At 44.9% G+C, this 26902-nt stretch overlaps 1 protein-coding gene across 1 annotated transcript in view; it reads right to left on the minus strand.

The window, feature by feature from the left end:
• Positions 1–26902, minus strand: part of LOC120990708 (von Willebrand factor A domain-containing protein 5A-like) — a 198422-nt gene that overhangs the window by 22631 nt on the left and 148889 nt on the right. Inside the window, exons 14-16 of the mRNA XM_040419614.1 lie at positions 18512–18615; positions 17120–17328; positions 10430–10510 (exon numbers count right to left, since the gene is read on the minus strand). Coding sequence (XP_040275548.1) covers positions 10430–10510; positions 17120–17328; positions 18512–18615 — 394 coding nt within the window. The remainder of the gene's footprint in view (positions 1–10429; positions 10511–17119; positions 17329–18511; positions 18616–26902) is intronic.

The raw sequence follows: 26902 nt of genomic DNA on the forward strand, positions 1-26902 counted from the left end.
GTCAACCCGATCCGCGATGTGTCGAACTCGAGCGCCAGGAAGCCAACACATCGCTTGACGATCCCGGTCTTTGTGACAGATCGCCCTATCTGTACCCCTAATAATTGAGTTTCCCACTACCAGCACCTGTCTGGCCTGCCCTGCTCTTCTGCTTATTGGAGCTGACATTCCCCTGACTGGCAGAGGAAGGGTCCGGCTGCAGCAGTGCTCTCCCTGAACTGAAATCCCCCTCATCTGCCAACCTTGCAAACTTGTTGGGGTGTGTCAGATCAGGGCTAGCCTCCCTGGCAGTCTTCCCTCTTCCCCGCTTTCTAACGGTTATCCAGCTAGCTACCTCACTTTTCTGAGCCTCCTCGCTACCACCCTCCCCCTCATCTACCCCATAGAGTGCTTGCTCAGTGAGCAGCAAACTCTTTTACAAATTGTCAATGCTTCTCAGTGTTGAAACTCGCCTGTTAGATACACGATGTGCGATTCCAAACGGGCAATTTGCTCACATTTTGAACAAAGATATGCACCCTCAAATGGCTGTTCCAGAACTGCATACATTAGACAAGATATGCACAATAATGGAACACATACTAAATGGGGGATTACGCAAGAAAAGAGAAAAAATACAATACAATATAGTGCAGTGATAAGACTCTAACTTACTGTAGTCCCCTCCTAAAGTCCCTGAAGTCACATAATCTAAAGTCACACACTTAATACAAACACACACTTAAACTCAAACACGCGAACGCTCACAAACTTTCGTTGTTTGTCTACTTGTGTAAGTGCAGCTCTCAAACCAAATTGCTTGTTTTCCTCTGGATTCAAAGGACTGAGCTGCCCTCTAGACTAGCTATTTAACTTCTCCTAATTAGATAGTAACACTTTAATTACTCACTTGTGTAACAACCTGGAGAAGGAAGAGAATTATTTTTTTTTATCACAGTATACTCAGCTGCTATGAAATAAACCTGGCAGCAAAAGCAAGTCACACTGTATAAACTAGACTACACTGCTCTGACTTGGTGTAGAGTACAATAAAGTTATACCTTTTATTTATACACTCACCTAAAGAATTATTAGGAACACCATACTAATACGGTGTTGGACCCCCTTTTGCCTTCAGAACTGCCTTAATTCTACGTGGCATTGATTCAACAAGGTGCTGATAGCATTCTTTAGAAATGTTGGCCCATATTGATAGAATAGCATCTTGCAGTTGATGGAGATTTGAGGGATGCACATCCAGGGCACGAAGCTCCCGTTCCACCACATCCCAAAGATGCTCTATTGAGTTGAGATCTGGTGACTGTGGGGGCCATTTTAGTACAGTGAACTCATTGTCATGTTCAAGAAACCAATTTGAAATGATTCGAGCTTTGTGACATGGTGCATTATCCTGCTGGAAGTAGCCATCAGAGGATGGATACATGTTCTCATTCTGTTTACACCTAATTTGGACTCTACCATTTGAATGTCTCAACAGAAATCGAGACTCATCAGACCAGGAAACATTTTTCCAGTCTTCAACAGTCCAATTTTGGTGAGCTCGTGCAAATTGTAGCCTCTTTTTCCTATTTGTAGTGGAGATGAGTGGTACCCAGTGGGGTCTTCTGCTGTTGTAGCCCATCCGCCTCAAGGTTGTGCGTGTTGTGGCTTCACAAATGCTTTGCTGCATACCTCGGTTTTAACGAGTGGTTATTTTAGTCAACGTTGCTCTTCTATCAGCTTGAATCAGTCGGCCCATTCTCCTCTGACCTCTAGCATCCACAAGGCATTTTTGCCCACAGGACTGCCGCATACTGGATGTTTTTCCCTTTTCACACCATTCTTTGTAAACCCTAGAAATGGTTGTGCGTGAAAATCCCATTAACTGAGCAGATTGTGAAATACTCAGACCTGCCCGTCTGGCACCAACAACCATGCCACGCTCAAAATTGCTTAAATCACCTTTCTTTCCCATTCTGACATTCAGTTTGGAGTTCAGGAGATTGTCTTGACCAGGAGCACACCCCTTAATGCATTGAAGCAACTGCCATGTGATTGGTTGACTAGATAATTGCATTAATGAGAAATAGAACAGGTGTTCCTAATAATTCTTTAGGTGAGTGTATATACTGTAATAGAGAAAAGAAATAAATAACAACCACAAGAAAAGCTATACAAATGTGGTATTACCATAATCGCACTGACCCAAAAATGACGGTAACAGGTTAGTTTTACCACATAGGGATCATTGTAAAAACAAAACCCATAAAACTGTGGTGGAATTGTGTTTTTTTTTTTCAATTTCACTCCATTTGTATTTTTTTTTCAACTTCCCACTATGTTGTATAAAACAGCAAATGGTGCCCTTAGAAAGAAAAATTTGTCCTACAAAAAAATTAGCCCTTGATCGTATATGTGAATGGAAAATCCCAAAAGTTATGGCTCTGGGAAGCCCGGGGAGTGAAAAATAAAAAAATTCAAAAACGGGAAATAGCCAGGGGTAGAAGGTGTTAATGTGATAAACACATTGTGTTATGTAAAAGTAATCATAAAAGTTATGGAGTATGCCCAAGCAGCTGCTAAAACCTGTTCCTAAATGTAGAGTTAAAAGATAAAATTTCTCAGGTAACAGATTTGCCCCATTGTGTTGGCATCACTTGTCACCAATGTGGATATGACTAATGGTTTTCCTGACTTCACCTACTTACGTTGGCCAGGCCTTCTGCCTGTTTGGATCTATCTGCAATATGAGGACACTTTTACATTGTTCCAGGGTCACTTTAGGTTCCCATTTCACTTGGGCATATTGCTTTGATATACCATAAACTGGGGAGAATGCAAGAGTTCTGAAGAAGTGATGGTGTTGGATGAAGGTAGTAATGGTCATAATAGCACTGGTTGTGCTTATGTTTGGCTGTGATTGCATTAGAAGATATTAGATATGGATGAAAGTGGGTAGAGAGGGGATATGATGGAGCTGCATGAGGTTGTCTGGAGATCAGTGTGTTGAGTCGTTATGATATTGGATAATGGTAGTGTTTCACTTTTCCATAATGTAATAAGGAGAAAAAAAGATTTTACATACGGGCACTTCTGTTCATCATCTTGGGAGCTGCTAAGTAAAAAGCTAAAACAGAAAAAAATAATTAGAGCTGCAACTGAACTGCAAACTGTGAAATACAATACATCTTAAAGGGGTTCTCCGGGAATTAAGAAAATGAAAATACTTAATTACTTTATTATAAATATATTCCCAAATACCTTTTATTAGTTATAATGGCTGTTTGAATCTCTGTAGGAATGGAGTTTATGAGGAGACTTGAAGTACAGGTAGGATGGACGTTAGCCCAGCGGTCCATGCCGGCGCTGCTGCCCTTATACGCGGGCACGTGCCCCGGGCTCCCTCTTTCCCTCCTGCTGCCATGCTGACAAGAGCGGGCAGCAGGTAGCATAACTGTTGTATCTGCGCTCTATGCCAGGGCTTACTTCATGCTCAAGTCCTGTACTGTTTGTTAGGGCTTGCATGTGCGTGTCTCTCCTCCCTTGTGAGGCAGCACGTACACACCCTCCATCTCCCCAGCCTATGGCTGGATTGCAGGTATTTAAAGGTGCTTCCTGGCCCAGGAAGGCGCCTTAGCAATCTTGGTCACTAGCTTGTCTAGTTCCTAGTGTGAAGGTGTTTTGGAAGTTTCTGCCTTTCTGTGTACCAGACTATGCTTCTTGCTTTAATGGATTTTGCATGTTTGCCGCCTGCCTCTGACCTTGGACGTTTACTGACTTTGTTTGATCGCTGCCTGCCCTCACTCTGGACTTCCTGACCATGCCCTTCTCCTCAGTGCACCAGTATCTCTGAACTCCTGGTCAGTTGCCACTGACTGGGGGACTGCTCTGGAGTGGCACCTGGTAACTACTCTAACGGCCTAAGCCTATCCTCACCATAAAAGGCTCTAGCGGAAGACCAGGTAGTTACTTAGTCACGCTCTTCCAGGGCATAGCCAGTCAGTGGCGCAGTGGTTCCACATCTGCTTGCATAACAACAGACAGAACAGACTGTGGTAATGTGGGGCTGTGGTAATGGAGACTGCATACAAGTGCTGCTGCTCATTACCCACATTCCACCCTCCTCTTTGTGCTTCATGTCTCCTCATGAACTCCATTCCTACAGAGACTCAGCAGAAGATCATATTAAACTGTATTCAGGATAATAATCCCTGACAAGCAGAGAGGAGGATGAGGCAGCTCTTTAGATCAGAAGTAACTTGTCCTCCTGTGTGATTTAGGACAAGTTTTGTGTGCACTAATAGGACGGCGGCCATTTTATTTCCCCTGTTGATTGCTCCCTAGACCAAATGAGCCATTCTAACTAATCAAAGGTATTTGGGAATATATTTATAATGAATAAATATTTAAGTATTTTAATTTTCTTAATTCCTTGAGAACCCTTTTAATGGCGGGTTCGCATTCGCGTTATTGGATTCAGTTATTGGTTCCGTTCTAACAGAGTTATAACGGAATATAACGGAATTGTAGGACAGAATGCAAAATGGAAGCCTTTAAAAGGCATTCCGTTATGCTCTGTCCTATTACATGTCTATGGGGCCAAATAACAGTTCCGTTATACATGACGGAAAAAATAGTCCTGTTATATTCCGTTACCTATAACGGAATTCCATAACGCAAATGAAAACCCGCCCTAACCAGTGCATGTCAAATCTGCAAAGACCAAGTGCTGGTAATCAAATAGCAGGCTACACTTAGCAGACGTTGCTGATTTGCTGTAAAATTTAACTTCAGCATGGTTCCTGCCCATGCTGGTTGCTACATGTGGCTTCACCCTAAGTCCATTTTTTTGTATTTTGAATCAGTATTTGTAAGTCAGGAGTGAGTCTGAAAAACAGAAGAGGCACAAATATTTCCAATATTTCCAAATACCGACCACGTGAAAGTGGCCAAATACTGAATACTCATCACCACCATTGGACCTGAGTACACGTCCAGCCATACCTTATCTTACATACGATATATGATACTGTACATTACTCTTATGACTTCACATTTTACAATTTTCTTCTAAAAATGATTTTTGTTACCAGCTTTGTAGTGACATTAAGGAACATTTATTAAAGGAAATGCAGCAGGTACAGTAAGTGGCGTAACTTCCATTAGAAGAATGCCACATGTAATTTTTAATCTTGTTCTATGTGTTATGACATACTGTACACTTGTATATGCAATATATTACTGATCATTAGGTCCGACTGCTGTGATCCCTTCTAATCCCTAGCATAAAAAGGAGCTTCAGCCCAAGGAAGGTACAGCAGTCCATTAGCTGCTAAAGGAATGCAGATCAGCCCCATTGATTGAATGGTACCATGCTGCACATCACCTGGTCAGGATATGTTGATTTGTAATGCAATATGTCATAGGTTACTGCAATGGCAAAAGGAAATGTATCAGCTTTAGGGCTGTTTCACACGAGCGGATGCCGTGCGTGACATCCGCTCCGTGAATGACAGCCAAGACCCGATGCAGACTGCAGAAGCACGGAGCATTAACATGATTGATAATGCTCCGTGCCTCTCTGTGATCTCTTTACTACGAAATCACCGTGAGATAAAGTTGTCACTGTGATTTTGTAGTAAAGAGATCACAGAGAGGCACGGAGCATTATCAATCATGTTAATGCTCCGTGCTTCTGCAGTCTGCATCGGGTCTTGGCTGTCATTCACGGAGCGGATGTCACGCACGGCATCCGCTCGTGTGAAACAGCCCTTAGTCTACAGCCTGGGCAGAATCAGAGTAATCTCATTATTATAAGAGAGTGGTCAGTTAATTGACAACTCTGTTGTACTGATAAAGGATTAGATAAGACACAACAGTAATACTATACATACAGACACGGCTCTTCATACAGCTCCCATGTCACTCCCTGGTCTCTCAGGTGTGTGCCATCACTTCCTCGAGACAGTCAGGGTGCAACTCCACGGGGCATCTGGCTGCGTGTGGCCAGGCCACGCCCACTCATGGCAACCAGCGCAGTGTGCTCTCTATTCACTGCTATGAAAGCTCCTGAAAATTGCCAAGCGAGCACGCTTGGCTATTTTTGAAAGCTCCATAGTGGTGAATGGAAAGCACGCTATGCATGAACAGATCCCTCTCTTTATTCACATCTATAAAACTGCCAGAAATAGCTGAGCCAGTGATCCTCTATTTTTGGAACTCCCATAGCAGTGAATGGAGGGTGGCGACATTTGCGTGGTGTACTCTCTTTAACTTTGAGGGAAAGAGCTGAAGGACCTGTGATGATGTCACGTCATGTGATCAGTGCAGGAGAGATGGAGCTCAGCAGTGGAGAAGAGAAGTGGTGGTGAAGGACCTGTGATGACATCACTGCCATGTGATCAGTGCAGGAGGTAGCAGAGCTCAGCAGTGGAGAGAAGAAGTGATGAAGGACGCATGATGACGTCATGAGGAGAGCTTTGTGTGGAGGTAAACAATGGATTCAGTATGAGACCCAGAGAAATCCTGCGGAGTGGTAGTTCTGTCTTATATCTCTTCCCTGTTATGTCCTCTGATAGCATATTGTCACGACCATGGTCATGGTCGTGACTCCTTCAGCCGCATGCAGTTGCCCGCGGTCTGGTTTTGTGGTCAACCACAGGTGAGGGCTGTTAGTACTTGCCTCATGTGTGGTTGCCGCTGGCAACATAAGGTTGTTGGCAGTGGAGCAGCCTGAGCTGGTTGCTAGGCGGCTCGCTGTCCATGCATGCGGTTGCCTCTGGCAACGTGTCTTTGTATGTCTGCACTTTCCCTGTTTGTGGTGCACGAGGTTTATGTATGTGTGTACTGTGACACCTCCCTTCACTTGCGGTTGTCCGCGGTAACATGTGGTGTTGTGTGCATGTGGTAGCAGTGTCTCGGCCTGCTGGCTGTTCCCCAGGACATGGTTGCCACGCATGCCGTTGCCGGCGGTAACAGGTGGAGTGTGTCATTTATGTGCTTTTCCCTTTAGGTGGCTTCACTACCGTGTCTGGCCTTGGAAGGGTTAATTCCCTTTCCAGTGTGTGTTTGTGTGGGTGTGGCCACTTGGGCTATTTAGCCTCTGCTGAGACCTGTAGCTGAGGGGTACTCCAGCCTTGCAGTAAGCTGGAGTCATCCTCCTGGTCTCTTATACCATCTGCCAGTGAGGGCCACCCTTGTGGTCATAAATATTATGTCACAATGTTATTTTATGTGTGTGTGGTGTCTATTCTTACTGCAGCTATGGATCTGGGTTCCTGTGTATTTTATGTGTGTGCTGTGTCCTTTCTATGTTTGGTTTGGACGTCAGCATTTGAGCACGGGATCCAGTCAGTGTGTCTATGGCAGGTAGGGGTGGAAGTGGTTGAACTCACCTGCCATATCCATAGGCTGTTTATGTTTCCCCTTCCTTGCAGTTTGGCCAGTTTAGACTCCTGCTCGTCCGTGTCAAGGAGGAACAGGTTGTCTTTCCCAGCTCCTAGTTCAGGGATCCCTAGTAGGGACCCGAGGTTCCTGAGTATGAGTCCTCCTACCTTCAGGGTTGGCTCATACAGCTAGGAGTCAGGGTCAGATTTAGGGATGCGTTAGGAGGTGACCTGCTCCCTAATTCTGTTGTCCAGGTCAAGCAGCCTCCTTATTCCTTAACATCACACGGATGAGGGTTTCCCCCACTCTCATCCGTGACACATATAATAACAGCCTGGATATGCTGGGAGTGTATAAAGAAAATATAAAGTATATAAAAAATCAAATCACCTCCTTTGCTTAAAGTTAAAATAAACATAATTAAACAATTAAAAAATAAACATCATAGGTATCAGTGCTCCCAAAAAACGCTGTACTATAAAAATAATATTTATTATAAAAATAATATTTATCCCATATTGCGAATGATGCAACAGAGAAATCTAAATAACCAATATGCCATTTTTTCATTGCTTCACCTCCCCCTAAAAAAATAATAAAAGTGATAAAAAAAGTTATACACACTCCAGTTGTATCAATAAAAAACTACAGATAGTCCCACAAAAATGAGCCCTCACACTGCTCCACATAACTATAATGTGAGTTTTTCAAGAGGGGGGAGGGATAAGCATGTGTCGACAGCATATACATTTATTGGGAATTATAAATGCGGCAGCAATAAATGTATATGCTGTCGACACATGCTTATCTCGAAAGAGGTCACATCTATGGCCAATAACAAAAAACACATACTAAAACAATATATAAACTGTAAAACAGATCATGTAGTTTATGTCATAACATGTAAAACATGCAACCTACAATATGTGGGCTGTACCACTAATGAACTGAAGGTGCGTATAAGAAAACATCTGAGCGATGTCCCTCATTTTATGTCCCGTAATGTCTCAGCGGCTACCAGACATTTTGCCACTGTTCACAAGGGCGATATTTCTGCGTTTTCTGTACAGGGAGTGGAAGTGGTGTCCACACCTGTCAGAGGAGGCGATCGTAAACAGAAGCTTCTAAGTAGGGAAACATATTGGATGTTCATTTTAGACACTTGCATACCGAAGGGTTTGAACAGAAAACATGATTTAACTCTGCAGTATATGTAGTGCACCAACATTTTTATATGTGTTTTTTGAATGTGTAATTCTGTGAAGTACTGCGTCCCCACCCACATGCTCCAGGGAGGATCTCCTAATCTAGGAGCACCTGGGTCTGGGACACAGTCTCCAATTAACTAAGAAGGAGGAGTAACCCATTTGTGTGGTATATAAAGTATTTGTTTTTAGTACACCTTTGTATTGTCTTGAAGAAGGGCTCAATACCACAGCCCGAAACGCGTCACAATCTTTCTGTGTCTCTCCATGTGACATTTTTGTTGGATTTTACTACAAGCCGAATAAAGAAAACTTTTTATATGCTGAAGCTGGAATCAACTTTTCTCTTTGTTCTTGGACTTATCAAGTGTGGCTAGGTTCAAGCCACTCCCTTTTCCGTGCTTCATGCAAGTGACCAGAGGTGAGAGCTGCTAAAATCCTTTCCCTTATCATACATGGTACAACCTGAGTATTAGCCACTGAGAGCAACCCGCCATATGTATGATATGAACTTGGTTCTGACATAATATGTGCTATATTGTGCTTTGTTCTGGTTCTGCATTGATGTAACAAGCTTTGTTCTGGTGCCCTATTTATGTGCTTGGTTCTGATAACATTCTTATTTCTTCCAGGTAGGAAGGGATCTAAATTATCTGCATGCAAGTATACTGCACATTTTACACAGCATGTAATCAGGATTTTTATAACCCTACCTGTGGATGTTCTGAACCCCCAATGGGCCTCACAATCTAGGTTCCCTATCAGTATGTCTTTGGAGTGTGGGAGGAAATCGGAAACCCACACAAACAGAGGGAAAACATACAAACTCCATGCAGATGTTGTCCTTGGTCAGATTCGAACCTAGGACCTGAGCACTGCAAGGCACTATGTTGCCCAATGTCCACTCTATGGTGTGTGGGGGTTGTCAATTTACTGTTCTCTTCAGGTTGCAGAAAGGATGGGTGCACTCCTGCCTGGTGATGATGGGAATACGGCTAAATAAATATTTATAAGACACATTTCCCCCCCCCCAAAAGTGGGGGAAAAATGGCCGTACATCTTATAAAGCGAATACTAGTGAGCGCTTCCATTATGGAAGCACTCACTAGTATGCATTAGGTGCCGGGAGAGGGGAAGAAGCGCTTCCGGCGCTTCCAGTACTCACCCTCCCTGGTCTTCTTTGCTGGGGCCGGCGCTGCACTGTCCTGACCCCGTACAGCGTCAGGACGTAGTGCGCGCACTTTGACCTAACGCTACACGCTGTCAGGTGACAGTGCAGCGCAGGCCGGAGAAGACGGGGATCCTGACTTCTGCTGGAGATGAAGAGGAGCTGCGGCGCAGGAGAGGTAAGAGGAGTTTTTTTATTTTATTCTGATCTGGGGTCTGATGGGGGTCAGAAACAAACAGATTTGAGGTCTGATGGGGGTCTCACATAGAAGGCTGATATGGGGGTCTGATATGATGTCCTGATATGGGGGTCTGATGTGATGTCCTAAAATTTATGGGGATCTGATCTGAGGATCTGATATGAGGTTTGATAAAAATTATTTTTTCTTATTTTCCTCCTCTAAAATCTGGGGTGCATCTTATCATTGGGTGGTCTTATAAAGCGAAAAATACGATTGATTACAAATATATATATATATATATCAGACATGATGCTAAGGGAAAAACAAGCTACCCGTACAGCGTCTTGATAATGATTTGCAGATGTAGCACTCAATGCCTTATCCCTCTGCTGAGAACCACGATGCTATACCAATGATAAACGATATATACATGTCATGTGGACGGGTCATTCTAGAAGGCACAGAAGTAACTTTCATGCCCAAAAAGTTCAAAGAAGTAACACTACTCACTCGCTCTTCGCTGAGACATACTACGAAAGCTCATAAGTAATGGTCTACCACTAGCCATTAGTGACGTTGATGCTCTCACACCTGGGGAAATAAATGAAGGAAAACAACATTTAAAAAAAAACATGATTGTTATGTCATTTTACATGGACAAATAAATGGGGATTAGTATTTGTAGAAATGCTCATTGCTGATAATTGCTCTGTGTAGAGGTGCTCATTCATTGGGTGATAGTCTCAGTAGATCGCAGTAGATCTACTAATGTAGACAGGGATCTGCTCCCTAGAATGAATAAATCTGTCTAGGGACAAGCAATTGCAGTAGTGATCGCTAGTCCTCATACAGTGGAGGTGATTGCTGCATGTAATTGCCGCTCTCATCTCCCTGATAATCAAGCAATTATCAGGAAAGAATGGATCATTCCAGATAATTGCTTATAATATCAGTACATGCAAAAGGACCTTTAATAATGTCAGAATACACAGCAAAATTTCACAGGAAGTCTGAGAAGATCCCTGTTTAGAGGAAACTAATAATCAGTTGCCAATATCATATTCTGTGCAGTGTATGAGTCCTCACTTTTGATGTACCAAAAGGTTTTGACATAATCTTGCTGTACTAGAAAGGATTTCATGGTGTGACATCTGTTGTTGCCCCCATGATGCAGGATGGCAGCTCGGTCATACCCAGACCAGACAGTCAAAATGATTGGAGACGGTAATGGCGTTCGAGACAACACAATCCTTGTTAATAATAATGTGTTAACTCTTAATGTTGGCCTGCAAATTGTAAGAAGAATGCCCTAATGGAAGTTGGCCATAAAAATGGGTTATAAACAATATAAAAACAATCTCCAATTTTTGGTGTACTTATCGGAGCTGCAGATCCACCAAGCAACGTGAGTATAGGTCGCTTCACAGTTAAAATGTCCACAAGTTTGTTGATTGCGCTGCCTTTCTGAGTGCAAAAGTTCCAATCCCAGACCCTCTTTTTTTCTCCAATGCTCAGGTTCTTTCACTTTGTAGCCACGCAAACAGTTACCAGAGGCTAGGTGCACTCACGTACACCTGCACCCTAGAGGGAAGTATTAGTACAAATAGTGAAGTTCCACCAGGTATTTATCGCAATCAGCAGGTTTTATTCTACTTACAAAAAGGTCTAAAATCTCAGTCATAAAAACAAGTCTTTTTCATCACAAATCCACCCGACCCGGGTTTCGCCAGTCCAGCTTCGTCAGGGGCGATGATGTCTTGCCCCACAGGTGCAGTATTTATTGAGCCACAACCCCTTTTAAGGGCCGCCCACTAATGTACATATTTCTATGTTATTTTCTCCTTTTAGATGTTCACATAATGCAATAACTGACAACAGGTTTCAAAGCCTTAGGCCACCTTCACACTTGCGTTCAGAGCGGATCCATCTGGTGTCTGCACAGATGGATCCGCTCCTACAATGCAGACGATGGGATCCGTTCAGAACGGATCCATCTGCATTATATTTCAGAATTTTTTTAAAAAAAATTATCAAAAAATTTCTAAGTGTAAAAGTTAGTCAGACGGACCCGTCCAGACCCCGCACCGAAAGTCAATGGGGGACGGATCCGTCCGAAATCGCACCATATTGTGTCAACCTCAAACTGACCCGTCCCCACCGACCCACACCGCAAGTCCGGACGGATCCGTCTGGCTCCGCACGGCCAGGCGGACACCCGAACGCAGCTTGCAGCATCCACGCATCCACTCAGAATGCATTGAGGCTGTACGGATCCGTTCAGGGCTGCTTGTGAGCCTAGAAACGGAACCCACAAGCGGAACCCTGAACGCAAGTGTGAAAGTAGCCTTATCCGGCCCGAAACATACTGATATGAAATAACAAAATAACATAAATGAACATAAATGAACAGAGCATACAATACAAAACAACTCCCTCCCTCCATTCTCATTCATAAATACGGGATTGTCGACACTCGAATCGCATGATTCCCCTTGAGCCAATGACAGCGCACCACAATAGCTTCATTCATAGTCGAGCATCCAAGGACAGCGGCAACACACCACCTGATAACATAACACTACAAGGAAGGAATTCCACTATCCTGCATGGATCCACCGACCTCCTTCCGATTTATACTGGCGACAGGATCCCCTCCCCTCCAGTTCCTCTCAACCTTTTCCAGACCACTATAGCTCAAGCCTGCCGGATTCTTACCATGCACCAGCTTGAAGTGCAGTGGAACACTGTGGTCCTCCTTACCTTTCCTAATATTCCCTATGTGCTCCTGCAGTCGGGTCTTCAAATTAACCGCACCAAGGAGGACAAAAAGAAAAGAAACCAGAAGGAAATTCAGTCGAGAGGAGGGCAGACATACAAGATTAGAGGAGAGATGTCATGCGAGACCATGGGGGTAGTCTACATGCTGGAGTGCCCTTGTGGGCTCCAGTCTGTGGGCAGAACCCTCTGTAAATTGAAGACCCGATTGCAGGAGCACATAGGGAATATTAGGAAAGGTAAGGAGGACCACAGTGTTCCACTGCACTTCAAGCTGGCGCATGGTAAGAATCTGGCAGGCTTGAGGTTTAGTGGTCTGGAAAAGGTTGAGAGGAACTGGAGGGGAGGGGATCCTGTCACCAGTATAAATCGTAAGGAGGTCAGTTGGATATATAGATTGGGGACCTTAAAACCAGCAGGGCTCAATGTGGAGTTCGATCTAAAACCGTGTCTAGTAGAGTAAAGAGGGAGCCAGGGGAGAGTGCCGCTACTGTGGTGGATCCATGCAGGATAGTGGAATTCCTTCCTTGTAGTGTTACGTTATCAGGTGGTGTGTTGCCGCTGTCCTTGGATGCTCGACTATGAATGAAGCTATTGTGGTGGGCTGTCATTGGCTCAAGGGGAATCATGCGATTTGAGTGTCGACAATCCCATATTTATGAATGAGAATGGAGGGAGGGAGTTGTTTTGTATTGTATGCTCTGTTCATTTATGTTCATTTATGTTATTTTGTTATTTCATATCAGTATGTTTCGGGCCGGATAAGCTACGTTCACACTTGCGTTCGGGGTTCCGCTTGTGGGTTCCGTTTCTAGGCTCTCACAAGCGGCCCCGAACGGATCCGTACAGCCTCAATGCATTCTGAGTGGATGCGGATCCGCTCAGAGTGCCTCAGTTTGGCACCGTTTGGCCTCCGTTCCGCTCGGCGGGCGGACACCCGAACGCAGCTTGCAGCCTGGCCGTGCGGAGCCAGATGGATTTCGGGCAGATCCGTCCCCATTGACTTTCGGTGCGGGGTCTGGACGGGTCCGTCTGACTAACTTTTACACTTAGAAATTTTTTGATAAATTTTTTAAAAAAAATTCAGAAATATAATGCAGATGGATCCGTTCTGAACGGATCCCATCGTCTGCATTGTAGGAGCGGATCCATCTGTGCAGACACCAGATGGATCCGCTCTGAACGCAAGTGTGAAGGTGGCCTAAGGCTTTGAAACCTGTTGTCAGTTATTGCATTATGTGAACATCTAAAAGGAGAAAATAACATAGAAATATGTACATTAGTGGGCGGCCCTTAAAAGGGGTTGTGGCTCAATAAATACTGCACCTGTGGGGCAAGACATCATCGCCCCTGACGAAGCTGGACTGGCGAAACCCGGGTCGGGTGGATCTGTGATGAAAAAGACTTGTTTTTATGACTGAGATTTTAGACCTTTTTGTAAGTAGAATAAAACCTGCTGATTGCGATAAATACCTGGTGGAACTTCAGTATTTGTACTAATACTTCCCTCTAGGGTGCAGGTGTACGTGAGTGCACCTAGCCTCTGGTAACCGTTTGTGTGGCTACAAAGTGAAACAACCTGAGCATTGGAGAAAAAAGAGGGTCTGGGATTGGAACTTTTGCACTCAGAAAGGCAGCGCGATCAACAAACTTGTGGACATAAAAATTGCTTAAAAGACCCATGTTTTGAGATCCAAGCCAGGTCTATAGTGGTCATTCTCATTATTTATTTGCTTCTCTCAGACTCTTCTTAGTGTAACCCCTCTATTCTAGATAAACTCTTCTGAAACTTCCTGTCATGCCCTGCTCAGACGATGTCAGATTAGCAGCACGTGTCTAATCATTTGTTTTGTTTTGGAGTCGTGCTAGATCCGCCTCCCTTCAGGTGCTCTGGGTGGGGTCATTGGCTTAAATTACTTTCACTCCCAGGGGGCCGTGTGGGTTATAGAAATCAGTCTGGCCTTGGAAGCAAGGATTGTCTGTTCCAGCTCAGATAAGATAAGTTTGGTTTCTGTTTTTGTTGTTTGCTGTCTAGGCTGGTTGTGTGTCGTCTGTCCCCTCCAGGTTCTGAAGGAGCAGGCTGCCCCTATTCCCCTTTCACCATCTCAGGGATTCTAGGGTATTTTCAGCCCAGGCATGAGGACACATTATTCCTACCTTCAAGGTCTGAATGTGGGCTGAGCAGTGTAGGGAGAGAAGTCAGGGATTTGCTAGGAGGTGACCTTTCCCCAGCTTCTCGCCTAGAAACTTGTTTTTTGGTTTATCTGTGTATCTGAGATCCAGTCCGCCGTGACACTTACACTGTGAGACAAGGAATTATTTAAGAGTGCAGATCTTCTTTAGCAACATCCAAAACTCCTTCTCAAGAGCATTCAGGTATTTACTGAAAAATCTTTAGTGTGACTGAGTGAAAGTGTCCAAAGCTTCTTGTCGTGCATCAGCCCATTTAACCAAAGGATTGAATGCTCAAAGCTCTCTGAAGCCTTTGGTTATGTTGACAATGACATCTCTTAGAAAGGACTCAGGTTATTGGGGTAGGCAGTGATACGGTGCCTTCACACAGTGCACATTTGTGTGCAGAAAAGCTGCAAGAAATCTGCACCAAAACCGCACAAAAAAAAAGTACATAAATCCACACTATTTATCACGGCTTTGATGTGTTTTATGCAATTTCCATTGGAAAGGGTAAAATCCACAACAATTGACACGCTGAAAATTTCAGTATGTCTATTTTCTTGGGGCTGAAGAACTGTGAGTAATCTACACCATGTGCAGGCACCCTTAAAAGGGTGCTGCCGATATGGTTAGCAATGTTAATTGATAAGGTTTATGACAGACACTACTATATGGACACTGTACAGTTCTATTATATGAGCACTGATATGGCCAGTTCTATTATATGAGCACTGATATGACCAGTTATATTATATGAGCACTGATATGACCAGCACTATTATATGAGCACTGATATGGCGAGTTCTATTATATGAGCACTGATATGACCAGTTCTATTATATGAGCACTGATATGACCAGTACTATTACACTGCCTGTCCAAAAAAAAAAGTCGCCACCTGGATTTAACTAAGCAAATAGTTATGAGCCTCCTATTGGATAATTACTCCATGGGTGATTATCTTTCAGCTGGCAATAAGGTATTTAACCCCAACTGGTGCAATGAGTTGCTTCTCATTTCTTAAACAACCATGTCGAAAGACACATCTCGTGGTCGTGGAAAAGATGTTAGTCTGTTTGAGAAGGGTCAAATCATTGGCATGCATCAAGCAGAGAAAACATCTAAGGAGATTGCAGAACCTACTAAATTTGGGTTAAGAACTGTCCAACGCATTATTAAAAACTGGAAGGATAGTGGGTACCCATCGTATTCAAGGAAGAAATGTGGCGGGAAAAAAATCCTGAAGGATTGTGATCGGCGATCACTTAAACGTAGAACTCAAGGCTATGTTTAATAGTGAAAGTAAGAGCATTTCCACAGGCACAATGCAAAGGGAACTCAAGGGATTGGGACTGAACAGCTGTGTAGCCGTAAGAAAACCACTAATCAGTGGTCATGTGGTTAGGATTTACCCTGTTGCAGAGTGATGGGCGCATCAGGGTAAGAAGAGAGGCAGTTGAAGTGATGCACCCATCATGCCTAGTGCCTACAGTACAAGCCTCCGGGGGCAGTGCTATGATCTGGGGTTGCTGCAGTTGGTCAGGTCTAGGCTCAGCAACAGTATGTGCTCCAAGAATGAGGTCAGCTGACTACCTGAACATACTGAATGAACAGTTATTCCATCAATGGATTTGTTCTTCCCTGATGGCACGGGCATATTCCAAGATGACAATGCCAGGATTCATCGGGCTCAAATTGTGAAAGAGTGGTTCAGGGAGCATGAGACATCATTTTCTCACATGGATTGGCCACCAAAGAGTCCAGACCTTAACCCCATTGAGAATCTTTGGGATGTGCTGGAGAAGGCTTTGCGCAGCAGTCAGACTCTACCATCAACAATGCAAGATCTTGGTGAAAAATTAATGCAACACTGGATGGAAATAAATCTTATGACATTGCAGAAGCTTATAGAAACATTGCCACAGCGAATGCGTGCCATAATTAAAGCTAAAGGCGGTCCAACGAAATATTAGAGTGTTTGACCTTTTTTTTTTTTTTGGACAGGCAGTGTATATGAACACTGATATGACCAGTTCTATTATATAAGGCACAGATATGGCAAGTTCTTTTATATAAGTACTGATATGGCCAGTTCTATTGTATGAGATCTGGCATGGCTGGTTCTATTATATAAGCACTGATTTTGTTTCACAATATGTAGGTTAATATGAATGGTTATACTATACGGGTACTAATATGGCTAGTACTTGTATATGAGCATATACTTGGTATTTTTACCATATACAATACCTGGAGCAGGGATGTCTCTTCGCACTGGAGGACCTTCCACTGGAGTCTTGGTGTCCTTATTAACAGCAACAAAGGCAGTAAGCGAGGAGATGACTCCAGACTCTAGACTGACCTCCAGGATCCTCTTCTTCCGATCCTCGGATCTAGAGTCCTTTCCACATTCCAGCTCAGAGATCAGAGACTTGGCTGCCAGTCTATGGATGGTGGGTCTGAGAAAAGAATGGGATTTAGTAGATGGGTAGATCTATGATTGGTTTGTTGTCAGTGTGGTCATTGTGTACAGTGGTTTCAAGAAGAATCTATGCTCAAGATAAAAAAGCAATATGATAAGAAGTTAAATCAGAAGAAAACATCTGGTATTGTTCCAGCCCGTAGAAAAACATGTTTTATTGATCACATTAAGAGAAAGAAAATAATCATACCAGGTATAGCAGGTATCATACCTTTTTAAAGGGGTTTTCCAGGTGTTTTATACTGATGACTATCCTCAGGCCATCAGTATCTGATCAGTGGAGGTCTGACACCTGGGACTCCCGCCGATCAGCTTTTTGAAAAGGCAGCGGTGCTCACAGTAACACCGCGGCCTACTCCAGCTTTGCCTAGGCCAGGTGACTCTACATTCATCGGCCTAGGTGCAGCTCAGCCCCATAGACGTAAATGAGGCTGACCTGCGATGCCAAGCACAGCCGCTATACAATGTACGGTACTGTGGTTCATGAGCTGAGAGAAGGTCATGGCACTACTGCGAGCGACGGTGCCTTCTCAAACTGCTGATCATTGGATGATGTCTGACCCCCACCAATCAGATAAAACTCCCAGAAAACCCCTTTAATGTCTAATAAAATATAACCAATTTAACATAAGCTTTCAAAACAAGTTAGGTAATTCATCAAGCAAAGTATAACAAAATGTCTGAAAAAGTACACACACACATACATATATATTGTATATATTTATATGAAGAAGCAGAGATCTGATGTAATAAATGGACATTTAAAAAAAATAAACAATAAGGGTCATTTATTAAGACTGGTGTTTTAGACACCGGTCTTAATACCCCTTGCACTGAATGTGCCTAAGTTATGTAGAGGTGCGTATTCACTGCCTGTCCAGGCGGTTCCGTTATGCTTGCCCACAGACCTCTATTCTCACGGGTCAAAACGGAATACCTCTAAAAGGTTTCCATTTTGAATTCCGTCTTTTGAATTTCGTTATTTTCCTTTATAACCATGTTATAACGGAAAGATATAAAGTAATTCATAACGGTGATGTGAACCCGCGCTAAGAATGTTTTTAGCATCTTTTCCGACAATGCACTGGTGGATTTAATTCATTGTGTCACCCCATTACTCTGGGTTTTTTCTGTTTGACAGTGAATTATCCTTGAATTACCTTTCAGCTTTCTCCACTTTAAGAGGGAAACGAATGGTGTTCTTCAAAAGCTCATCCTTAAAGTTGTACTGCAGGCAAACCTCACCCTCCGCTTCAGTCTCCACCTAGAAAGTGCAAAAGTAAGCTTAAATGACTCATCAATGGTGTTACACAGTACATGTACATGGGCAAATGGTTGAGGGGTCTGAATACTTTCTATATAGTCAACCAATAAAAGGTGCGCAGAGGAGGCTTCTATTATGAAATGAGCATAGACTCACCCCTACCAAAGGCATTTTGCCTAAAATAAGCACTTCTTGTGTCATGAGCAGTGGCGTTGCTATGGCTGGTGTCACCCGGTGTGGTAGAAAATGGTGTCACCCTCCCCCTCCCCTTTACTGAACAAATAACATTTTACAACACTAAATTTAACAGGATAATAATAATAACTAGAAAAGCTACAATTTCTGGGGAAATTGTGTGAAGTGTTCTTGCCTCCACCAGTAGCTTACAACTGGAGTGGGCGGAGTAACTGGGTGGAGTGGCTTGAGTAAGTCGGGGTGGTTGCACCTAAGGGTCGGGGTGGGTGCACCTAATCGTTGGGGTGGTTGCACCTAAGGGTCGGAGTGGTGCACCTAAGGGTCGGGGTGGTTGCACCTAAAATTTGGGGTGGGTGCACCTAATCGTTGGGGTGGTTGCACCTAAGGGTCGGAGTGGGTGCACCTAAGGGTCGGGGTGGTTGCACCTAAAAGTCGGGGTGGTTGCACCTAAGGGTCGGGGTGGGTGCACCTAATCGTTGGGGTGGTTGCACCTAATCATTGGGGTGGTTGCTCCTAAGGGTCGGAGTGGGTGCACCTAAGGGTCGGGGTGATTGCACCTTAAAGTCGGGGTGGTTGCACCTAAGGGTCGGGGTGGGTGCACCTAATCGTTGGGGTGGTTGCACCTAAGGGTCGGAGTGGGTGCACCTAAGGGTCGGGGTGGTTGCACCTAAAAGTCGGGGTGGTTGCACCTAAGGGTCGGGGTGGGTGCACCTAATCGTTGGGGTGGTTGCACCTAAGGGTCAGAGTGGGTGCACCTAAGGGTCGGGGTGGTTGCACCTAAAAGTCGGGGTGATTGCACCTAAGGGTCGGGTGGGTGCACCTAATCGTTGGGGTGGTTGCACCTAAGGGTCGGAGTGGGTGCACCTAAGGGTTGGGGTGGTTTCACCTAAAAGTCGGGGTGGGTGCACCTAATCGTTGGGGTGGTTGCACCTAAGGGTCGGAGTGGGTGCACCTAAGGGTTGGGGTGGGTGCACCTAAGGGTCAGGGTGGGTGCACCTAAGAGTCGGGGTGGGTGCACATAATCGTTGGGGTGGGTGCACCTAATGACTAGGTTGAATGCACCTAAGGGACGGAGTGGGTGCACCTAAGGGTCTGAGTGGGTGCACCTAAGGGTCGGGGTGGGTGCACCTAAGTGTCAGGGTGGGTGCACCTAAGAGTCGGTCGGGTGTACCTAATCGTTGGGGTGGGTGCACCTAATGACTTGGGTGAGTGCACCTAAGGGTCGGAGTGGGTGCACCTAAGGGTCGGAGTGGGTGCACCTAAAGGTCAGAGTGGGTGGACATAAGGGTCAGGGTGGGTGCACCTAAGAGGTGGGGTGGGTGCACCTAATAGTTGGGGTGGGGGCACCTAATGACTAGGGTGAGTGCACCTAAGGGTCGCGGTGGGTGCACCAAAGGGCTACGGTGGGTGCACCTAAGGGCTAGGGCGGGTGCACCAAAGGGCTAGGGCAGGGGCACCCATGGGTCCACGTGGGGGCACCAAATAGTCCGGGTGGGGTCACCAAAGGGTCCGGGTAGGGTCAGCTGGTGGTCCGGGGGGGGGGTGACCTGGTGGTCCAGGGGGGGTGACCTGGTGGTTCGGGGGGGGGGTCACCTGGTGGTCCAGGGGTGGTCACCTGGTGGTTCGGGGGGGTCACCTGGTAGTCCGATGGGGGGGGGGGGTCACCTGGTGGTCTAAGTTAAATGGCTGAAATTCGATTGGCTATTTTAGGCTCCGCCCACTTTTTAAATTTTGAATCCCAGTCACCCATTGACCAACTGTTCCAAGTTTAGTGACTTTGCCATTGACCCTCTAAGAGCAGCGGCAGCTTTAAATTTTCCCATTAAAACATATGGCTGAAATTTGATTGGCCGTTGTAGACTCCGCCCACTTTTAAACATTTGAATTCTAGTCACCTATTAACCGAATATATTAAGTTTAACCACCTCAGCCCCCAGTGCTTAAACACCCTGAAAGACCAGGCCACTTTTTACACTTCTGACCTACACTACTTTCACCATTTATTGCTCGGTCATGCAACTTACCACCCAAATGAATTTTACCTCCTTTTCTTCTCACTAATAGAGCTTTCATTTGGTGGTATTTCTTTGCTGCTGACATTTTTACTTTTTTTGTTATTAATCGAAATTTAACGATTTTTTTTCAAAAAAATGACATTTTTCACTTTCAGTTGTAAAATTTTGCAAAAAAAAACGACATCCATATATAAATTTTGCTCTAAATTTATTGTTCTACATGTCTTTGATAAAAAAAAAATGTTTGGGTAAAAAAAAAATGGTTTGGGTAAAAGTTATAGCGTTTACAAACTATGGTACAAAAATGTGAATTTCCGCTTTTTGAAGCAGCTCTGACTTTCTGAGCACCTGTCATGTTTCCTGAGGTTCTACAATGCCCAGACAGTACAAACACCCCACAAATGACCCCATTTCGGAAAGTACACACCCTAAGGTATTCGCTGATGGGCATAGTGAGTTCATAGAACTTTTTATTTTTTGTCACAAGTTAGCGGAAAATGATGATTTTTTTATTTATTTTTTTTTCTTACAAAGTCTCATATTCCACTAACTTGTGACAAAAAATAAAAAGTTCTATGAACTCACTATGCCCATCAGGGAATACCTTGGGGTCTCTTCTTTCCAAAATGGGGTCACTTGTGGGGTAGTTATACTGCCCTGGCATTCTAGGGGCCCAAATGTGTGGTAAGGAGTTTGAAATCAAATTCTGTAAAAAATGACCTGTGAAATCCGAAAGGTGCTCTTTGGAATATGGGCCCCTTTGCCCACCTAGGCTGCAAAAAAGTGTCACACATCTGGTATCTCCGTACTCAGGAGAAGGTGGGGAATGTGTTTTGGGGTGTCATTTTATATATACCCATGCTGGGTGAGAGAAATATCTTGGCAAAAGACAACTTTTCCCATTTTTTTATACAAAGTTGGCATTTGACCAAGATATTTATCTCACCCAGCATGGGTATATGTAAAAAGACACCCCAAAACACATTCCTCAACTTCTCCTGAGTACGGAGATACCAGATGTGTGACACTTTTTTGCAGCCTAGGTGGGCAAAGGGGCCCATATTCCAAAGAGCACCTTTCGGATTTCACAGGTCATTTTTTACAGAATTTGATTTCAAACTCCTTACCACACATTTGGGCCCCTAGAATGCCAGGGCAGTATAACTACCCCACAAGTGACCCCATTTTGGAAAGAAGAGACCCCAAGGTATTCGCTGATGGGCATAGTGAGTTCATGGAAGTTTTTATTTTTTGTCACAAGTTAGTGGAAAATGAGACTTTGTATGGAAAAAAAAAAAAAAAAAAAATCATCATTTTCCACTAACTTGTGACAAAAAATAAAAAATTCCAGGAACTTGCCATGCCCCTCACGGAATACCTTGGGGTGTCTTCTTTCCAAAATGGGGTCACTTGTGGGGTAGTTATACTGCCCTGGCATTTTCCAGGGGCCCTAATGTGTGGTAAGTAGGTAAATGACCTGTGAAATCCAAAAGGTGCTCTTTGGAATGTGGGCCCCTTTGCCCACCTAGGCTGCAAAAAAGTGTCACACATCTGGTATCTCCGTACTCAGGAGAAGGTGGGGAATGTGTTTTGTGGTGTCATTTTACATATACCCATGCTGGGTGAGAGAAATATCTTGGCAAAAGACAACTTTTCCCATTTTTTTATACAAAGTTGGCATTTGACCAAGATATTTATCTCACCCAGCATGGGTATATGTAAAAAGACACCCCAAAACACATTCCTCAACTTCTCCTGAATACAGAGATACCAGATGTGTGACACTTTTTTGCAGCCTAGGTGGGCAAAGGGGCCCAAATTCCTTTTAGGAGGGCATTTTTAGACATTTGGATACCAGACTTCTTCTCACGCTTTGGGGCCCCTAAAATGCCAGGGCAGTATAAATACCCCACATGTGACCCCATTTTGGAAAGAAGACACCCCAAGGTATTCAATGAGGGGCATGGCGAGTTCATTGAAAAAAAACAATTTTGGCACAAGTTAGCGGAAATAGATTTTTTTGATTTTGTTCTCACAAAGTCTCCCTTTCCGCTAACTTGGGACAAAAATTTCAATCTTTCATGGACTCAATATGCCCCTCAGCGAATACCTTGGGGTGTCTTCTTTCCAAAATGGTGTTATTTGTGGGGTGTTTGTACTGCCCTGGCATTTGAGGGTCTCCGCAATCATTACATGTATGCCCAGCATTAGGAGTTTCTGCTATTCTCCTTATATTGAGCATACGGGTAATGAGATTTTTTTTTTCCGTTCAGCCTCTGGGCTGAAAGAAAAAAATGAACGGCACAGATTTCTTCATTCGCATCGATCAATGTGGATGAAAAAATCTCTGCCAAAAAAAGAAAAAGGAGGGGAAAGGCGTCTGCCAGGACATAGGAGCTCCGCCCAACATCCATACCCACTTCAGCTCGTATGCCCTGGCAAACCAGATTTCTCCATTCACATCAATCGATGTGGATGAATAAATCATTGCCGGGATTTTTTTTTTTATATATACAAAGTGTTTGCCAAAGTATATGAACACCGCCACCTCCTCAGCTCATATGCCTCGGCAAACATATCTTTTACTGCAGAGGAGAAATCTCGTCTTGCAGCGCCGCATACACCGACTTGCGTGTAATCTGACAGCAGCGCAATGCTTCTGTCCGAATGCACATCAGTGCTGCAGCTAGTCGATCAGTTGGTCCACCTGAAAGGTAAAAAAAACAAAACAAAAAAGAAAAAACCAGGCCGCAAAGCAATAACTTTATTAACTTTAGAACAGAACATATTAACTTTTTTTTAACTTTTTTTAACTTTTTTACTTACCGGTAATTTTTTTTTTGTTTAGTTTTTTTTACCTTTATAGAACAAACCTCTCCTTCCCCATGGGACAATGTGCAAAGCGCAAATCGCCCAAAGATGTGGCGAAGTACGTTATGCACTTTATCCCAGGTGAAAGGAGAGGTTTGCAGCAGCTGAGAGTAAAAGGGCCCTAATAGCCCTGTGTGCCTGTCCTGTGAGATGCAATCCCTATGCTAGGTGTACCTGTGTGTGGTACTTCCGGAAACACTCACCAAAGCATAGGGCAAGGTGGTCAGGACAGTCAGGACAGAAATAGCGGGTGTCACGCCTTATTCCACTCCTGCTACAGACACGACATCTTTTTCGGGGTGACGGTTGGGTTGAGGTACCAGGAACGACACTGGGGAAATGTCGCTCGTGTAGACGGCTAACTACACTGGTGGATGGGGCCACGGAACCTCCTGGGTAAAGGAGGTTCTCGATGATCTCTTCCTGGAATTTGAGGAAAGATCGTGTTCTCCCAGCCTTACTGTAGAGAACAAAACTATTGTACAGCGCCAATTGAATGAAATATACAGACACCTTCTTATACCAGCGTCTGGTTCTGCGGGAAACTAAATACGGAGACAACATCTGGTCATTGAAGTCCACCCCTCCCATGAGCGCATTATAGTCGTGGACACAGAGGGGCTTTTCAATGACACGGGTTGCTCGCTCAATTTGGATTGTCGTGTCTGCGTGAATGGAGGAGAGCATGTAAACGTCACGCTTGTCTCTCCATTTCACCGCGAGCAGTTCTTCATTACACAAGGCAGCCCTCTCCCCCCTTGCAAGACGGGTGGTTACAAGCCGTTGGGGGAAGCCCACGCGACTAGTTCGCGCGGTGCCACAGGCGCAAATCCGTTCTAGAAACAAATGCCTAAAGAGGGCCACACTTTTGTAAAAATTGTCCACATAAAGATGGTACCCCTTGCCGAATAAGGGTGACACCAAGTCCCAGACTGTCTTCCCACTGCTCCCCAGGTAGTCAGGGCAACCGACCGGCTCCAGGGTCTGATCTTTTCCCTCATAGATCCGAAATTTGTGGGTATAGCCTGTGGCCCTTTCACAGAGCTTATACAATTTGACCCCATACCGGGCACGCTTGCTTGGGATGTACTGTTTGAAGCCAAGGCGCCCGGTAAAATGTATTAGGGACTCGTCTACGCAGATGTTTTGCTCGGGGGTATACAAATCTGCAAATTTCTGGTTGGAATGGTCTATGAGGGGCCGAATTTTGTGGAGCCGGTCAAAAGCTGGGTGGCCTCTGGGACGGGAGGTGGTGTTGTCGCTAAAATGCAGGAAACGGAGGATGGCCTCAAATCGTGCCCTGGACATAGCAGCAGAGAACATGGGCATGTGATGAATCGGGTGCGTTGACCAATATGACCGCAATTCATGCTTTTTTGTCAGGCCCATGTTGAGGAGAAGGCCCAAAAAAATTTTAAGTTCGGAAACTTGGACTGGTTTCCACCGGAAAGGCTGGGCATAAAAGCTTCCCGGGTTGGCGGATATAAATTGTGTGGCATACTGGTTGGTCTCTGCCACGACTAAGTCCAAGAGCTCCGCAGTCAAGAACAGCTCAAAAAATCCCAGGGCCGAACCGATTTGAGCCGTCTCAACCCGAACTCCAGACTGGGCGGTGAAAGGGGGAACTACAGGTGCGGCTGAAGTTGGTGACTGCCAATCAGGGTTTGCCAGCACCTCAGGGATTCTAGGGGCTCTACGGGCCTGTCTGTGCGGTGGCTGCGACGGGGTAACTAGTGCACGTGCCACCATACCAGCTTCAACTGCCCTTCTGGTGCTCGCCACGTCACCATGTTGTACGGCAGTGCTGGTACTAGGTCCAGGGAGGGCTGCGCTGCTGGTGTATGCCTCACCACGTGATCCGGCAGCGACAGCCCCACTCTGCTGCTCTTGAAGCGGATCCTGCATAACCTGTGGTCTAGCGACATGGGGCCGGGTATGCCTGGTGCTGCCAGGGACCTCCACCTCCTCGTCCGAACTTTGGGTCAGAGAGCCACTGCTTTCCACAGGTTCATATTCTGACCCGCTAGATTCATCAGATGAGGGTTCCCACTCCTCATCCGACTGGGTCAGAATCCTGTAGGCCTCTTCAGAAGAATAGCCCCTGTTTGACATTTTGGACTACTAAATTTAGGGGTATTCCCTGAGACTACCCAAGAAAAAAAGCAAGCCTGTCTTACAAAGGGGAGGCTAGCGAAGTACCGGAGGCCGCTGCGGTTGATAAAAAATATCAAAACTGATTTTTTTATCGCCGCAGTGCGTGTAACATGAATGTGCAGTGATCAAAAAATATATATTTTTTGTCACTGCGGTGGGGCGGGCGTGGGTGAACGCACGTGTGGGCGACCGATCAGGCCTGATCGGGCAAACACTGCGTTTTGGGTGGAGGGCGAACTAAAGTGACACTAATACTATTATAGATCTGACCGTGATCAGTTTTGATCACTTACAGATACTATAAAAGTACAAATGCTGATTAGCGATACGCTATTCAGCGAATAAAAGTGACTGCGGTGCGGTGGGCTGGGCGCTAACTGACGCTAACTACCTAACCAAGGGGCCTAAACTATCCCTAAAACCTAACAGCCAATACTAGTGAAAAAAAAAAAGTGACAGTTTACACTGATCACTTTTTTTCCTTTCACTGGTGATTGACAGGGGCGATCAAAGGGGTGATCAAAGGGTTAATTGGGGTGCAGGGGGGTGATCAGGGGCTACAGTGAAGTGTTTGGTGCTACTCACAGTTCAGTCTGCTTCTCTGCTGGATCCAACCGACGAAAAGGACCAGCAGAGGAGCAGACAAGCCATATAACAGATCATATTTACTAATATGATCTGTTATATGACTTTTGATTGGATTTTTTAAAAATCGCCAGCCTGCCAGCCAATGATCGTTGCTGGCAGGCTGGTGACGAACTTCTTCTTTGAATTTTGCCGGCCCGCGATGCGCATGCGCGGGCCGGCTTGGAGCGAAATCTCGCGTCTCGCGAGATGACGCGTATATGCGTGATTGTGCGCAACGCTGCCACCTCCGGAACGCGAATCTGCGTACAGCGGTCCGGAGGTGGTTAACAACCCTGCCATTAACATTGTTGAAATGGCAGCAATTAAAAATTTTCTCATTGAAGTCAATAGGGAAAATCTGATTGGTTGTTTGTAGCTCCGCCCACTTTTTAATGTCCCCAAAATGTGACAGAAATTTTGAGGTT

This window comes from Bufo bufo, chromosome 2 (assembly GCF_905171765.1).
Source record: "Bufo bufo chromosome 2, aBufBuf1.1, whole genome shotgun sequence".
In the NCBI taxonomy this organism is placed as follows: Eukaryota; Metazoa; Chordata; class Amphibia; order Anura; family Bufonidae; genus Bufo; species Bufo bufo.